This window comes from Boleophthalmus pectinirostris, unplaced genomic scaffold, assembly GCF_026225935.1.
Source record: "Boleophthalmus pectinirostris isolate CB_2022bp ecotype Guang Dong unplaced genomic scaffold, ASM2622593v1 HiC_scaffold_4, whole genome shotgun sequence".
Classification (NCBI taxonomy): domain Eukaryota; kingdom Metazoa; phylum Chordata; class Actinopteri; order Gobiiformes; family Gobiidae; genus Boleophthalmus; species Boleophthalmus pectinirostris.
This window is the reverse complement of record NW_026571353.1, coordinates 2,475,293-2,488,752: the sequence shown is the minus strand read 5'-3', so window position 1 is coordinate 2,488,752 and position 13,460 is coordinate 2,475,293. Positions and strand designations below refer to the sequence as shown.

General features: G+C 45.2%; 1 protein-coding gene across 1 annotated transcript in view; it reads left to right on the top strand.

Annotated features, from left to right (window-relative positions):
- Positions 1 to 12,212, top strand: part of LOC110172389 (membrane-associated phosphatidylinositol transfer protein 2-like) — a 120,704-nt gene extending 108,492 nt beyond the window's left edge. The window contains 10 exon segments of the mRNA XM_055162174.1: positions 575 to 739; positions 2,913 to 3,197; positions 3,890 to 4,038; positions 4,913 to 5,029; positions 5,291 to 5,407; positions 5,482 to 5,630; positions 5,700 to 5,849; positions 5,919 to 6,099; positions 7,044 to 7,172; positions 8,558 to 12,212. Of these exon segments, the coding sequence (XP_055018149.1) occupies positions 575 to 739; positions 2,913 to 3,197; positions 3,890 to 4,038; positions 4,913 to 5,029; positions 5,291 to 5,407; positions 5,482 to 5,630; positions 5,700 to 5,849; positions 5,919 to 6,099; positions 7,044 to 7,172; positions 8,558 to 8,926 (1,811 nt within the window). The 3' untranslated portion in view covers positions 8,927 to 12,212.
- The last annotated feature ends 1,248 nt before the right edge of the window (positions 12,213 to 13,460 follow it).

The window sequence follows — 13,460 nt, the reverse complement described above, 5'->3', positions numbered from 1 at the left end:
TTAATTATTCACCATGATGAGTTTATGTGTGCATCTTATTCCTTTTAAAGACCAGAGTGAAGTTGCAATACAATATACTGTATCTGTGTGTGGGACAACACACTTTTTTTGCTCAAATACATAGAGACAAAGATGTGGTCCAGGACCTTTAAGTGTGTCTCCACGTTCATCATGTCTGCTCAGATTAGACATGTGTCCTGCCTGTGGTGTTGCTCTTGAGCCATGGAAATACAGCGTCTCCATTTTGTGCTTGTGTCCCATTGAGTTGTGTCTGTTCATCATGTTCAGAATGACCCCATGAGTTAGGCTTCTGCTGTGACCTTTGACCTGTGGTGTGAGCTAACACTGACCACGGCTCAGAGTTCCTACAGAACACAGCCGCACATTCTGACCTCAGGACTGTCACTGTGGACATGTGTGCATCTGCATTTTCTGTTGTCCTTTGCTTGTGTCCTTGATCCAAATCTACAGGACAGCTCAGTGTCCCTGTGTCTCTGAGCAGGCCTGTGATTGGACGTTTGTGTCCTGTCCTCTGTGGACGTGTGTCTAACATGATCTCTGTTTGGACCAATAGCAGACGTTGTTCAGTCTCATGGTGGTGTCTTCATGGACAGTTCGTACCCCTCGTCCCCCATCACGGGGCCCCTGTCCCGGGGCCAGCGGAGGGCCAGTGAGGTCAGCATTGCCAGCCAGGTCTCAGGAATGGCAGACAGTTACACTGCCACCAACATAGCCAACAGTAAGTGTCCACCGCAGCACTGCCTCCACTCTGCACACACATGTGTCCCAGCACTAAGGGACAGGGACATGTCCTCCACTCTGCACACACATGTGTCCCAGCACTAAGGGACAGGGACATGTCCTCCACTCTGCACACACATGTGTCCCAGCACTAAGGGACAGGGACATGTCCTCCACTATGCACATACATGTGTCCCAGCACTAAGGGACAGGGACATGTCCTCCACTTTGCACATACATGTGTCCCAGCACTAAGGGACAGGGACATGTCCTCCACTATGCAAGCACATATGTCTCATATTAAAGGACAGGGACATGTCCTCAACTATGCACGCACATATGTCTCATATTAAAGGACAGGGACATGTCCTCAACTATGCACACCCATATGTCTCATATTAAAGGACAGGGACATGTCCTCAACTATGCACGCACATATGTCTCATATTAAAGGACAGGGACATGTTCTCACTGCATAAACACAGACTCAGGAGGAACAGGGACAACATGTCCTCTGTCTCAAGCTCAGGTTCAGTGGTTTAAAGGGGACATGTCATGCTAAGGACTAGTGTCTCCAGCAGAGTGTTTGAGTTACCTCTTCATTATTGAACTTATGACCAATACCAAAGGCTTCTAAAAGCACTAGGAGTCACTGTATAGTATATATAATCTGTATATAGTACACAGTTTAGTATATAGTGAGTGTGTAGTACTGTATACAGTATAGTATATAGTGAGTGTGTAGTACTGTATACAGTATAGTATCTAGTGAGTATACAGCATCATATGTCCCTGTTGACAAGAGAATGTGTCCAAACAAATAATCAGCTTTGTTTAGACAGTCAGTAAATATAATAGTCATAGTACAACTAGCTCCTCTCTCACTCCTCTCTCACTCCTCTCTCACTCCTCTCTCTCTCTCACTCGTCCCACTCCTCTCTCACTCGTCCCACTCCTCCCTTCCTCACACCCCTCCGCCTGCCCTCCTCTGAAGCCCACTGGACTGGCTGCAGACTTACTCTCTGTCTCCCTCTTGTGGTGGAATGTACCCGCTCCACCTTCACTGTCCTCTGTCTCTATGTAAATGCAATGAAACGATGCATTTCTGCAGTGTCCTGGTGCATGCACACCTCAACTGTGTCTGCATTTCACTTTCTCTGTGTCTTCATCCTGTCAGGAGCACGAGCACGAGTAAAGGACATGTGGCCTTCTCTCTTAGGAACAGTGGTGTGTCTGAGCGATCTTTACCTTTCAACTTCTAACTTTTGGAACTGTTTTGAAGTTTGACCGTTGACCCACGCAGATATCATGGATGCGCTTCCATCCAGTTACTGTATATGTGTCAGATTGTATAGGCCAGAGGAACAGATTGCTGTGTTATTTCTGTTTATGTGATCAGAGCTGTCAATCAACTCGAAACATCCCCGCTGTTCCACAGGGCTGACTCATATGACAAAAAATACATTCCTCAGATTGGTCCTGTTTTTGACATGATGGCAAAGTTGTTTGTTAGTGCATCTGTAGGCCACACCAGGCCTGTGTGGAGCCTGTACTCACTTTTTAATTTTTTTATCACAATTTTAAACAGCTACTACAGTCACAACTGAACCTGCCAGTGCCTTACAGCCATCCATGGTCCCACACGGCAATTCTCCATAAATGTACAAAACAAGGAACAAAATACAATACATCTTCACATACCCCATAGTTGTGTAATTCCTTCTCTTTAACCTGAGTATAGAGGACATACAAGATTTTCTTATTCTCAGTATGTGGACAGGTCATGCCTCATGTGAAAGTATTAAAACTGGCAACTCAAATGAGAGACTCATGTGAGGCTCATTCTGCTTTGTGATTGGAGAATCAAGAACCAAAAGACCAAATAATAACATAAACAACTTGTCCATCATGTCTAATGTTTTTGTAATTAAGAATAATTGAGTATTACAATAGTTCTGAGTAACAGCTCTTTTTGATTTGAAAATATTTACATCGTATCTGGAGGCATCGTTGGGTCCTGCTTATGAAATTGAAATTGAAAATCTTACATACTTTGACAAATGCTTACATCATTTGCTAGGACCTTCCCTCGCAGCAGCCTGAGCCTCTGAACGGTACACTCTGACATCTGACAAAATAGTATTTTGCTGTGTTGTGTTTATCCCCTTTAGCCACAGAAAACAAAATACCCAAGTCTAAAAGCTCCAGTCTGCTGTCCCAACTCGCCCTCACCTCGCAAATGTCCTTCCGCCTGAAAAGCCCTCCCAAGTCCCGCAAGAAGAAACCCGTCCACCATCCAGTCCCAGCCCTGGAGCCAGAGCCGGACCCGGTGCTGGACGGGGAGAGTATGTCCCCTACTGGTGATGGAGAGGAGGAGGAGGGCTGCCAGTCTGCTGGGCTGCAATGTGCCATATGTGAGCTGGTGTCTCTGGACTCTCAGGCCGAAGTGGACCAAGGTATTCTGCAGGAGGAGGCGCTACACTCTGCATGAGAAAACCTACCCTCGCCTCCTGCCAATCTGCCCCACGGGACCTGTGCCCATGGGACCTGTGCCCACGGGACCTGTGCCCACGGGACTAACCATGATTCAGACTCCAAATGTACAAAGGCTTCAGCTGTGCAGAAGGAGCATGTGGCTCTTCACAATCTTTGACTTTGAGCCAGTTAAATCACATTATATGACCTGGTTGTATGGCTGGGGATGACAGGGCATTCAGTTGGCCAGTAGTGCTTGTGATGGGGAGGGTTTGTGGAATAGTGGACGTGCTCATTAAATCCACACTGGCTCCTACAGTCACCACATGTGTCCTCTGTGAGCTGAAGCCTCTCACCTGATCAGGGCCCAGTGCTGAGGGCCTGGGCTGGCTGTGGCTGCTCCTCTGTCCTCTCTAACCTGTGGGTGTCCTGACAGCAGCAGCACGCCTCTGTCCCCTCTGCACTGTCCCTCTGGACTGTTCCTCTTTACTAATCATGACATCTCTCTGACTTTTGACCCCTTCTTTCTGCAGTGGCTGGACAATACTGGGATGGGACGGGATCACTTGAGATTAACGCTCCTCTGAGATTCCTCTTTGCCTCTGTGTAATTCTACTGTGTACTTGTATTTGTACTTGTACTTGTGCTGTGTACTGAGCAGTGCTGTGTGCAGTTGCAGCTCGCTGGTGGGGCACTAAGCGTCTGGACTTTGCCCTGTACTGCCCTGACGCTCTCACCGCCTTCCCCACGGTGGCGCTGCCGCACCTGTTCCACGCCTCGTACTGGGAGTCCACAGACGTGGTGTCCTTCCTGCTCAGACAGGTCAGTGCTGGGACAGTTTTTAGTGGACACTACATGAGCTGCTTCACACTGTGGTCCAGTGCCCCAAACACCATCTGATGGACACCTCCTGGAGGGAGTCTAATAGGGACAAACAGCTTCAGTCTTTCTCACTCATCTATGACATTAGAGTTGTTAGAAATACTGCATGGGCTCTACTGTTAAGTAAGCTCTGCTCTGTGTGAAGCTCTGTTACTCAGGTTAGACTTTAATCTGAGCCTTGCTTTAGCACAGTCTGACCCAAAATAACTGATTTAGCTGGAAGTAAAGCAAGTGAGCTGATTTGTTAAACAAGTCCGTCTCAAATACATTACAGTCACAAGTTCGACTCTTAAACAGGAGCGTGATTGATCACAGGCTTCTGAAAATGTGATGCTCAAATCCATTTTGTGTTTGCTTCTGTGTTCCAGAACAGTTTTAAAACTTTTTTGCAACATTTGTTAATGTGTGTTTTGTACGACCATGGTACCTGTTGAACATTTTACCATATACATACATATAGAACCCCCCAGCGTGAGGTCACTGCAAAGTACATGAATAGTACATTAAATATGACAATAGAAAAGTTACATTGACTACAGCAAGCTGTTAGGTCCACTAAACATCCAGTGGACTAGTTTTGTTTGTGAAAAGATGAGGTGGTGTGTGGGCAGTTTCCACATTGTGGGGACTAAAATCTTTACACATTCATTGATTAAGATTAGAACCAGTTGTCAAAAAAATGGATGTAACTCAATGTCATGTTCCTTAGACGCATGGAAACCCACCGTGTGTGTGCGCGTGTGTGCATGTGTGTGCGTGTGTGCATGTGTGTACATGTGTGCGTGTGTGTGTGCGTGCGTGTGTGTGTATGCAGGTGATGAGGCATGAGAACTCCAGTATCCTGGAGCTGGACGGGAAGGAGGTGTCTGAGTTCACTCCATCCAAACCCCGAGAGAAGTGGCTTCGCAAGAGGACGCACGTCAAGATCAGGGTGAGAGCAGCAGACTCAGGAGGGTACACTTACCATCATGCACAGCACATGTCCTTAAAGAGGGAGTATTCCTTCAAAACAATAAAAGGTGACATGGTGATCTAAGTATGTTATGTGTAAGCAGGTATTACCCCAGAGAAGTCAAATAGCCCCTCTTTAAGGACTTTTATCTGTTCAATGTATTGAGTAAAGGAGGTGTCACAATGTGTCCCTCAAATGTGTTTCTCTCATGTGTCCCCATGTGTCTTCTGGTCCTGGTAGAACGTGACGGCTAACCACCGCATGAACGACGCTGTGTTCCTGGAGGACAGCCCCCAGGTGCTGAGCGGCCGCTTCATGTACGGGCCCCTGGACATGGTCACTCTGGCTGGAGAGAAGGTCTGACCACACCCACATGACATTGTACCATACATCATGTACATACAGACTCTCACTGACCTGTGTGTGCTCAGGTGGACCTGCACATCATGACACAGCCCCCTTCTGGAGAGTGGGTGTACTACAGCACTGAGGTGACCAACAGCAGCGGTCGAGTGTCCTTCACCATTCCAGAAGACAAGCGACTGGGAGTGGGAGTGTACCCGGTCAAAATGGTGGTCAGGTGAGTATTATTATTATCTTAACAGTATGGAGACAGTTCAAGAGGACTAAAGACGTACGTGCTCCTCAGGGGGGACCACACGTTTGCGGACAGCTACCTGACCGTGGTGCCTCGTGGGACAGAGTTTGTGGTGTTCAGTATCGACGGCTCATTTGCAGCCAGTGTGTCCATCATGGGCAGTGACCCTAAAGTGCGCGCGGGGGCAGTGGACGTGGTCAGGTACAGGTGTTCTCTCACTCTTCACGTGGAGAGTCGTGTCAGATTATAATGTGTGTTCTGTGTGAGCAGGCACTGGCAGGACCTGGGCTACATGATCATCTACGTGACGGGTCGTCCGGACATGCAGAAGCAGAGGGTGGTGGCCTGGCTCTCACAGCACAACTTCCCCCACGGCATCGTGTCCTTCTGCGACGGGCTGGTGCACGACCCGCTCAGACACAAGGCCAACTTCCTCAAGGCTCTCACTGAGGTCTGCTCCTCTGTCCCTCTGCTCCTCTGTCCCTCTGCTCCTCTCCTCTCTCCTCTGCCCCTCTGCTCCTCTCCTCTGCCCCTCTGCTCCTCTCCTCTGCCCCTCTGCTCGTCTCCTCTCCTCTGCTAATCTCCTCTTTCCTCTGCTCCTCTCCTCTCCTTTCTCCTCTCTTCTGCTCCTCTCGTCTCTCCTCTGCCCCTCTGCTCCTCTCCTCTCTTCTGCTCCTCTCCTTTCTCCTCTCATCTCTCCTCTCTCCTCTGCTCCTCTCCTCTCTCCTCTGCTCCTCTCCTCTCTCCTCTGTCCCACACAGACACAGGGAGAACCACCACCTTCTCAGTTTAAGTTCATTTCACAATCAGCAGATGTAATTACAGTGAATAATATTAAGACTCAGACACACTGACACTATTTTTGTGATCTTTTAATACTGTTAGCTCATATTTTTGTCTTTACTTTCCTGTTGCCTTAAAACATAGTTAAAGTTACTTTTCCTACACCTGACCCTAACAGTCCTGAACCGTAATGTGAAAAACTCTACATTTGCAGCATAAGCACCGACAGCATGTTATTGTACACAGAATGGTGCTACTGATGCATCAACAGAAGTAAAAAAAAAAAAAAAGCTTCATGTGTTTTTGAACAATTTTAGGTCTAAGTTTGCTTTTGCTATGTCTTTTCAAAAAGTGTTTTAGGCAGCTCAGGTGTAGAGAAAAAACATGTTTATAAGTGAGTTTCACTCTAGCCACGCTACTGTAATGCTCTAAATGTCAGTTCACTGTTAGTTGTGAAAATGACAATAAATCCTTGAATCTGGTCATGGTTAAGTCACACTTCTGGACCAAATGCCAAGCCTTTAGGGAGTTCTCATGACCGTAACCATAGTAACCATAAAACCTCAATAAGCATCATAAGCATGAGTCTAACCCTGTCCTCTGCCTGTGCAGACTCACATGAAGATTTTCGTCGGCTACGGCTCAACCAAAGACATCTCTGTGTACAGTTCCATCGGCCTGCCCCCCTCCCACATCTACATCGTGGGCCGCCCCACCAAGAAGATGCAGCAGCAGTGTCAGGTACTTCATATTGTAATGAAATGAGGAGTGGGGGTTAGTAAATGAGGGCCTTTGTGTTCCATATTGCTGGATATAGTTACTTTTCATGATCATCTCCATTGTTTAGAATCCAGAGAAACCACATTTACATTTTTCTCCCAAATGATGTAATTAAAATTTACTCTAAACTCACTCTGCCAAGTTTTGATATATCTGATATATTATATATCTGATATATTATATATCTGATATATTATATATCTGATATATTATATATCTGATATATTATATATCTGATATATTATATGAGATGTCAAATGAGATTTAGGTCTGTCTCTGTTTCTTTGACATTGTTTCTAATCAGTGAACTCATCCACTGGAAACTCTGACAGTGGATTCAGACAGAGCCCTGTGTGTTTAACAGCTCCTGTTCACACAGTACAGTTCATCACAGAGTGTGTGTGTGTGTGTGTGTGTGTGTGTGTGTGTGTGTGTGTCACAGTACAGTTCATCACAGAGTGTGTGTGTGTGTGTTGTGTGTGTACAGTTCATCACAGATTGTGTGTGTGTACAGTTCATCACAGAGTGTGTGTGTGTTGTGTGTGTACAGTTCATCACAGTGTGTGTGTGTGTGTGTGTGTGTGTGTGTTGTGTGTGTACAGTTCATCACAGAGTGTGTGTGTGTGTGTGTTGTGTGTGTACAGTTCATCACAGAGTGTGTGTGTGTTTGTGTGTACAGTTCATCACAGAGTGTGTGTACAGTTCATCACAGAGAGTGTGTGTGTGTGTGTGTGTGTACAGTTCATCACAGATGTGTACAGTTCATCACAGAGTGTGTGTGTGTGTGTGTGTACAGTTCATCACAGATACAGTTCATCACAGAGTGTGTGTGTGTTGTGTGTGTACAGTTCATCACAGAGTGTGTGTGTGTGTGTGTGTGTGTGTACAGTTCATCACAGATGTTGTGTGTGTACAGTTCATCACAGAGTGTGTGTGTGTTGTGTGTGTACAGTTCATCACAGAGTGTGTGTGTGTTGTGTGTGTACAGTTCATCACAGAGTGTGTGTGTGTGTGTTGTGTGTGTACAGTTCATCACAGAGTGTGTGTGTGTGTGTGTGTGTACAGTTCATCACAGAGTGTGTGTGTGTGTGTTTGTGTGTGTGTGTGTACAGTTACAGTTCATCACAGATGTGTGTGTGTGTGTGTGTTGTGTGTGTACAGTTCATCACAGAGTGTGTGTGTGTGTGTGTGTGTGTGTACAGTTCATCACAGAGTGTGTGTGTGTGTGTGTGTACAGTTCATCACAGAGTGTGTGTGTGTTGTGTGTGTACAGTTCATCACAGTGTGTGTGTGTGTTGTGTGTGTACAGTTCATCACAGAGTGTGTGTGTGTTTGTGTGTGTACAGTTCATCACAGAGGGTTATGCGGCGCACCTGTCTCAGCTGGAGTATTCTCACCGCTCCCGTCCGCCTAAGTCCAGCAGCACACGCATGGTCCTGAGGAAGAGCAGCTTCGGCCTGGGAGCCAACAGTGACTTTCTGAGGAAGAGGAACCACCTACTGCGCACCATCTCCTCCCAGCCCGCCCCCACCTCCCCCACCGCCAACGTGCACAGCCACAACCGGCCCGAGCGCACGCAGAGCCAGTCGGACGGCGAACGCGGCGCTCACTATGGCCACCAGGGGGCCACGCAGCGCAGTATGAGCATCACTGCCAGCTGCTGGGGCAGGAGTACCAGTACCAAGGTGGACCCTGGACTCTTCAGCCCCAAATGATACTGGGACAGACTATGGAGCGGGCGGCCAAAGCTCCAGGACAGTGTGTGGACATGTGAGAGGTGTGAGGGGCCCTGCGGGGTCACCTGTGAGGGGCCCTGCGGGGTCACCTGTGAGGGGCCCTGCGGGGTCACCTGTGGAAGGCCCTCAGGGTCACACCATTCAAACTAATCACTTACCTCAACACAGAGATAGACCTCACTATATATCTATACTGATTTTACAATCCTAACTCTTTATGCTCCTGCCTCTTCAGAGAGAAGACTCATTCAGTGTCGCATTTTAGTGTAAAGATGATTTTGACTATGATTTAGTGTAAATGTGCTGAACTGAGTGTCCAGAGCTGCACACACAGGAGTGTGACAGTCTGAGGCACTGCTCTGTCTGCTGTTCGTGGGCAGCATCATGTGACACATGTGAGCACAGAGGTGTGGGCTAAAGCACAACAGAACTGTGGAAGAGGAGCCTGCCAAATGTGTGAGCCAGTCCAATATAAGCTGCTACTGGATCTGAACGCACCACTCCAACACGACCCTTTAACCCCTGAGGGAGCACTGTCCAAGGCACAGCGCACTACGGTGGCCCTGAAGGACCCATCAGGAGCAAAAATCTGCTTTCGAAAAAGTCAGTTGCACAACTATAACATGAATTCTGACAGAATGACTGCAGAATGCAAAGTGCTGCGGTGTGTGGGGATTGTCCCTCCGGGCCTCCGTAGACCGCTTCCCCATAACCCTGCTGTTTGTGCCAAAGTAAGAGTGTGGAGAGCTGTACAGAGGAGCTGAGGCCTCCAGAACCTTGTACATATGTACTTGTGTACTGTACACAGACCACAGTCAAGTGTCTTCTTAATCCTCTGCAGGATCTGCTCTATGACAAAGTCATGCTATTTAAGACTAGACTTCTATTTAAAGTGTATTGACTTGGTGAACAAATGTGTTTTATTTTTGTCTCTGAAGCCAAACAGGAGACTCGGTTTCCTCATGCTGTTTTCTATCATAAAACTCTAGGCTTAGGACCACTGTATGGAACAATCATCACTTCTGATACATTCAGCGATAGTGACAGTTATCCAAATTTAACTTATTTTAAATGAACTTTATGTAGACTATATATAGATTAGATGTCGGCTCATATTTGCACTGGTATTTATCTCCTGGTATCTAACCAGATTATATTCTGAACATGAGTAAGCCTTCATTGTTCGTGGTGGTCCTAAAGCTCAGCTGTATGAATGTGCTTGTAGAGGACTCCTAGAGGTGTGCTGTTCTGTGTGGGACTGTACAGTGTACAGGCTTTTCTATGTCAATCACACGATGGACCAATCTGCCGCCAGTGTGAGGGCAAACGTGCAATATCTACCCCCGACAACGCTGACAATCACTGCACATGCTCACATCTACTTCTACTGCGCACACACACACACACACACTTCTACTACATATACTTCTACTACACATACTTGTACTGTACACACATACTTCTACTGTACATGCTACTCCATCCATGCTCCTGTACACATAGTGCTGTGCTCATGGTAACACATACTTCTACTGTCCACATGGGAACTGGGTCAGACCTCCAGACCACACGTCCCTTAGTCCTTCTAAAGCCACTCCTCACATCTCACACTCTGGGCTCAGAGCTTTTCTCTCCAGTGTGAAAACTAAAGCCGGCATCAGGATCAGCACACAAACACACACACACAGACACACAGACACAGACACACACACACACACACAGACACAGACACACACAGACACACACACACACACAGACACACACACACAGACACAGACACACACACACAGACACACACACACACAGACACACACACACACGGACACACAGAGAGGAGGCTCTGGACACTGGAGGTTTCGCAGTCTGAAGAAGCAGACGAGACTTTTGGCTTTTGTTCATTTGAATCTGTTGGGTGTCACACTGTGTTTGTGTTTCGATATTTTCTGAATGAAAGTGCCCATGACAGGTGCTCCTTTTATTAAAACACAGTTAAGATCATTACATTTCAGATTTTTGCTATTCATTTTTTTTTTTTTTTCATTTCAAAGTTACAAAATTTCACTTTCTGGTTGGAAATGACATGACATCATCTTAAGGATTTCCATTATTGTTACCACAGACTGTACATCAATTCTTCTTTATACAGTCTATGATTGTTACCTAGCAACCACGTTGACACCAGGTCAAAACTCCTCCAATGTGCACAGAAATATTCATTTGACAAATAAAAGATATAAAATATAAGAAAACACCTTTATTTAGACAGACTGGGAAAAAAAGTGTTTGCTGTGTGTAAAGGAGACGATGAGAGGACAGAATTCTCGATTTCCTGTTATTTTCAACATATTTTTCAACTTCTCAAGTTGGTTCTTGGTTGGTGTAAAAACTATAATTCATATTAACAAAGTTTTATCCCACCAAATGAAGTCAAAATGAGACTCTGAACCTGTCAGATGCACTTTCAATCTCCAAAATCTCCAACAGAAACATCGTGTGGTGTGTCTGTCTCGGTGTAGATAGTACTCAGTTACTTTCACTTATGTAACTTTTAAAACAAACTGCACTTTTCAGAGTACTTTAGCAGCATCCTTTTACTCCTACTTGAGTGATGTTTTGATGAAGTAATAGTACTCTTACTTAAGTAAAAGTTATGGTTTATGTCGACAATCTGAAATGATTTGAACATTTGTGTGTCTTACAAGCGCTCCTTCACAGATAATTTAGTTTGCCTCGTTTTTGTCCTTTGAAAACATCAGATCAGTTACTCATCTACTACTCATGTACTTTTACTTAAGAGTACTAGTAACTTTAAAATATTACTCAAGTAAATTTTCTGGCTAGTCTACCCACCTCTACATTTTACTTGCATAAATACCGAGGACTCAGCATGTCTTCTATACACGACGATGTGGATTTCCCGTCTGCTTTTCCAGATTGGTGAAACATTTCTTTGAGTTTGATCTTTTTAGTCAAATTTGGTCAATGAGAGAATGTGATTTGTGCCCTTGTTGTCGACCCAGACAAAGGCGTTGCTGGCCCAACTCGAATGTAAAATGCCCGTTTAGTTCATGTTCATTCTGAGGCCTTACTCTCCCTCTGCCTTACCCGGTCTATGTGAAAACGCCTCTTCTCCACCAAACCCCGTCGACGCTCGGACCCGGACTCTCCTCGTTGCACTGGTGTGTATGTGGGTGGTATTGGATAAGTTCATTTATCCATCTCTTGTGTTTTCTGTACAGTGTATAAAGACTATATCATACTGAAACGTGTTGGTCTGTTCTGTTTTTTTTTTTTACAAGGTTTTAATGTTCTTGGTCAAAATGAATCCATATATTAAGTCAAACACAAGTACATCATATTAGAAGATACTATCAGTCCAGCATTAAAGTTGTACCATGTAACTTTTCTGCAACTTGCTCGTCTCCATGGAGAATTGCTTGGTACATTTCTACACTTTGGGTTATTACACTTCTGTGCCAACGCAGAACATATTTAGTTACTTTTTATTGTTTTCAAAATGATATTTCCCTCGAAAACAACATATTAACATATTTTAATTTTGGTTTTGGCACTTTGACTTGCTCTTCACCAGTGTTGGGGAGTAAAAGATTACATGTACCGGAGTACAAATTATGAGTAACTGTATTCAGTTACAGTTACTGTTTCAGTGAGTGGTAATTGGATTACACCGCGGTATTTATTTATTTATTTTTTTCTCTGTTATTCCACTTATTGCAAGACACTAAGCCAGGACTAAACCAGGACTAAACCAGGACTAAACCAGGTCTAAACCAGGTCTAAACCAGGTCTAAACCAGGACTAAACCAGGACTAAACCAGACTAAACCTAAACCAGGACTAAACAGGACTAAACCAGGACTAAACCAGGTCTAAACCAGGACTAAACCAGGACTAAACCAGGTCTAAACCAGGACTAAACCAGGTCTAAACCAGGACTAAACCAGGACTAAACCAGGTCTAAACCAGGACTAAACCAGGTCTAAACCAGGACTAAACCAGGACTAAACCAGGTCTAAACCAGGACTAAACCAGGACTAAACCAGGTCTAAACCAGGTCTAAACCAGGTCTAAACCAGGTCTAAACCAGGTCTAAACCAGGACTAAACCAGGTCTAATCCAGGTCTAAAACCAGGTCTAAACCAGGACTAAACCAGGTCTAAAACAGGTCTAAAACAGGATTTAACAGGACTAAATCATGCTGTGTGGACGTGTCTTCTGTTCTTCTATCAATAATATTTTTAATACAGTTAAGTAAAGACTCTGTCTATTCATTTTCTTTTATCAGACAAAACATCTTATGTGAAGATTTCCTCGTCTTTGCTTCTCTACAGCAAATCAAATAATCCAAAGTATTCAGATTACATTACTCACTTTAAGTAAATTAATGGATTATGTTACAAACTACATTTTGGGGTATGTAATCTGTAATCTGTAGGGGAATACATTTTAAAAGTAACCTTCCCAACACTGCTCTTCATGCTGAGTCACTCCCT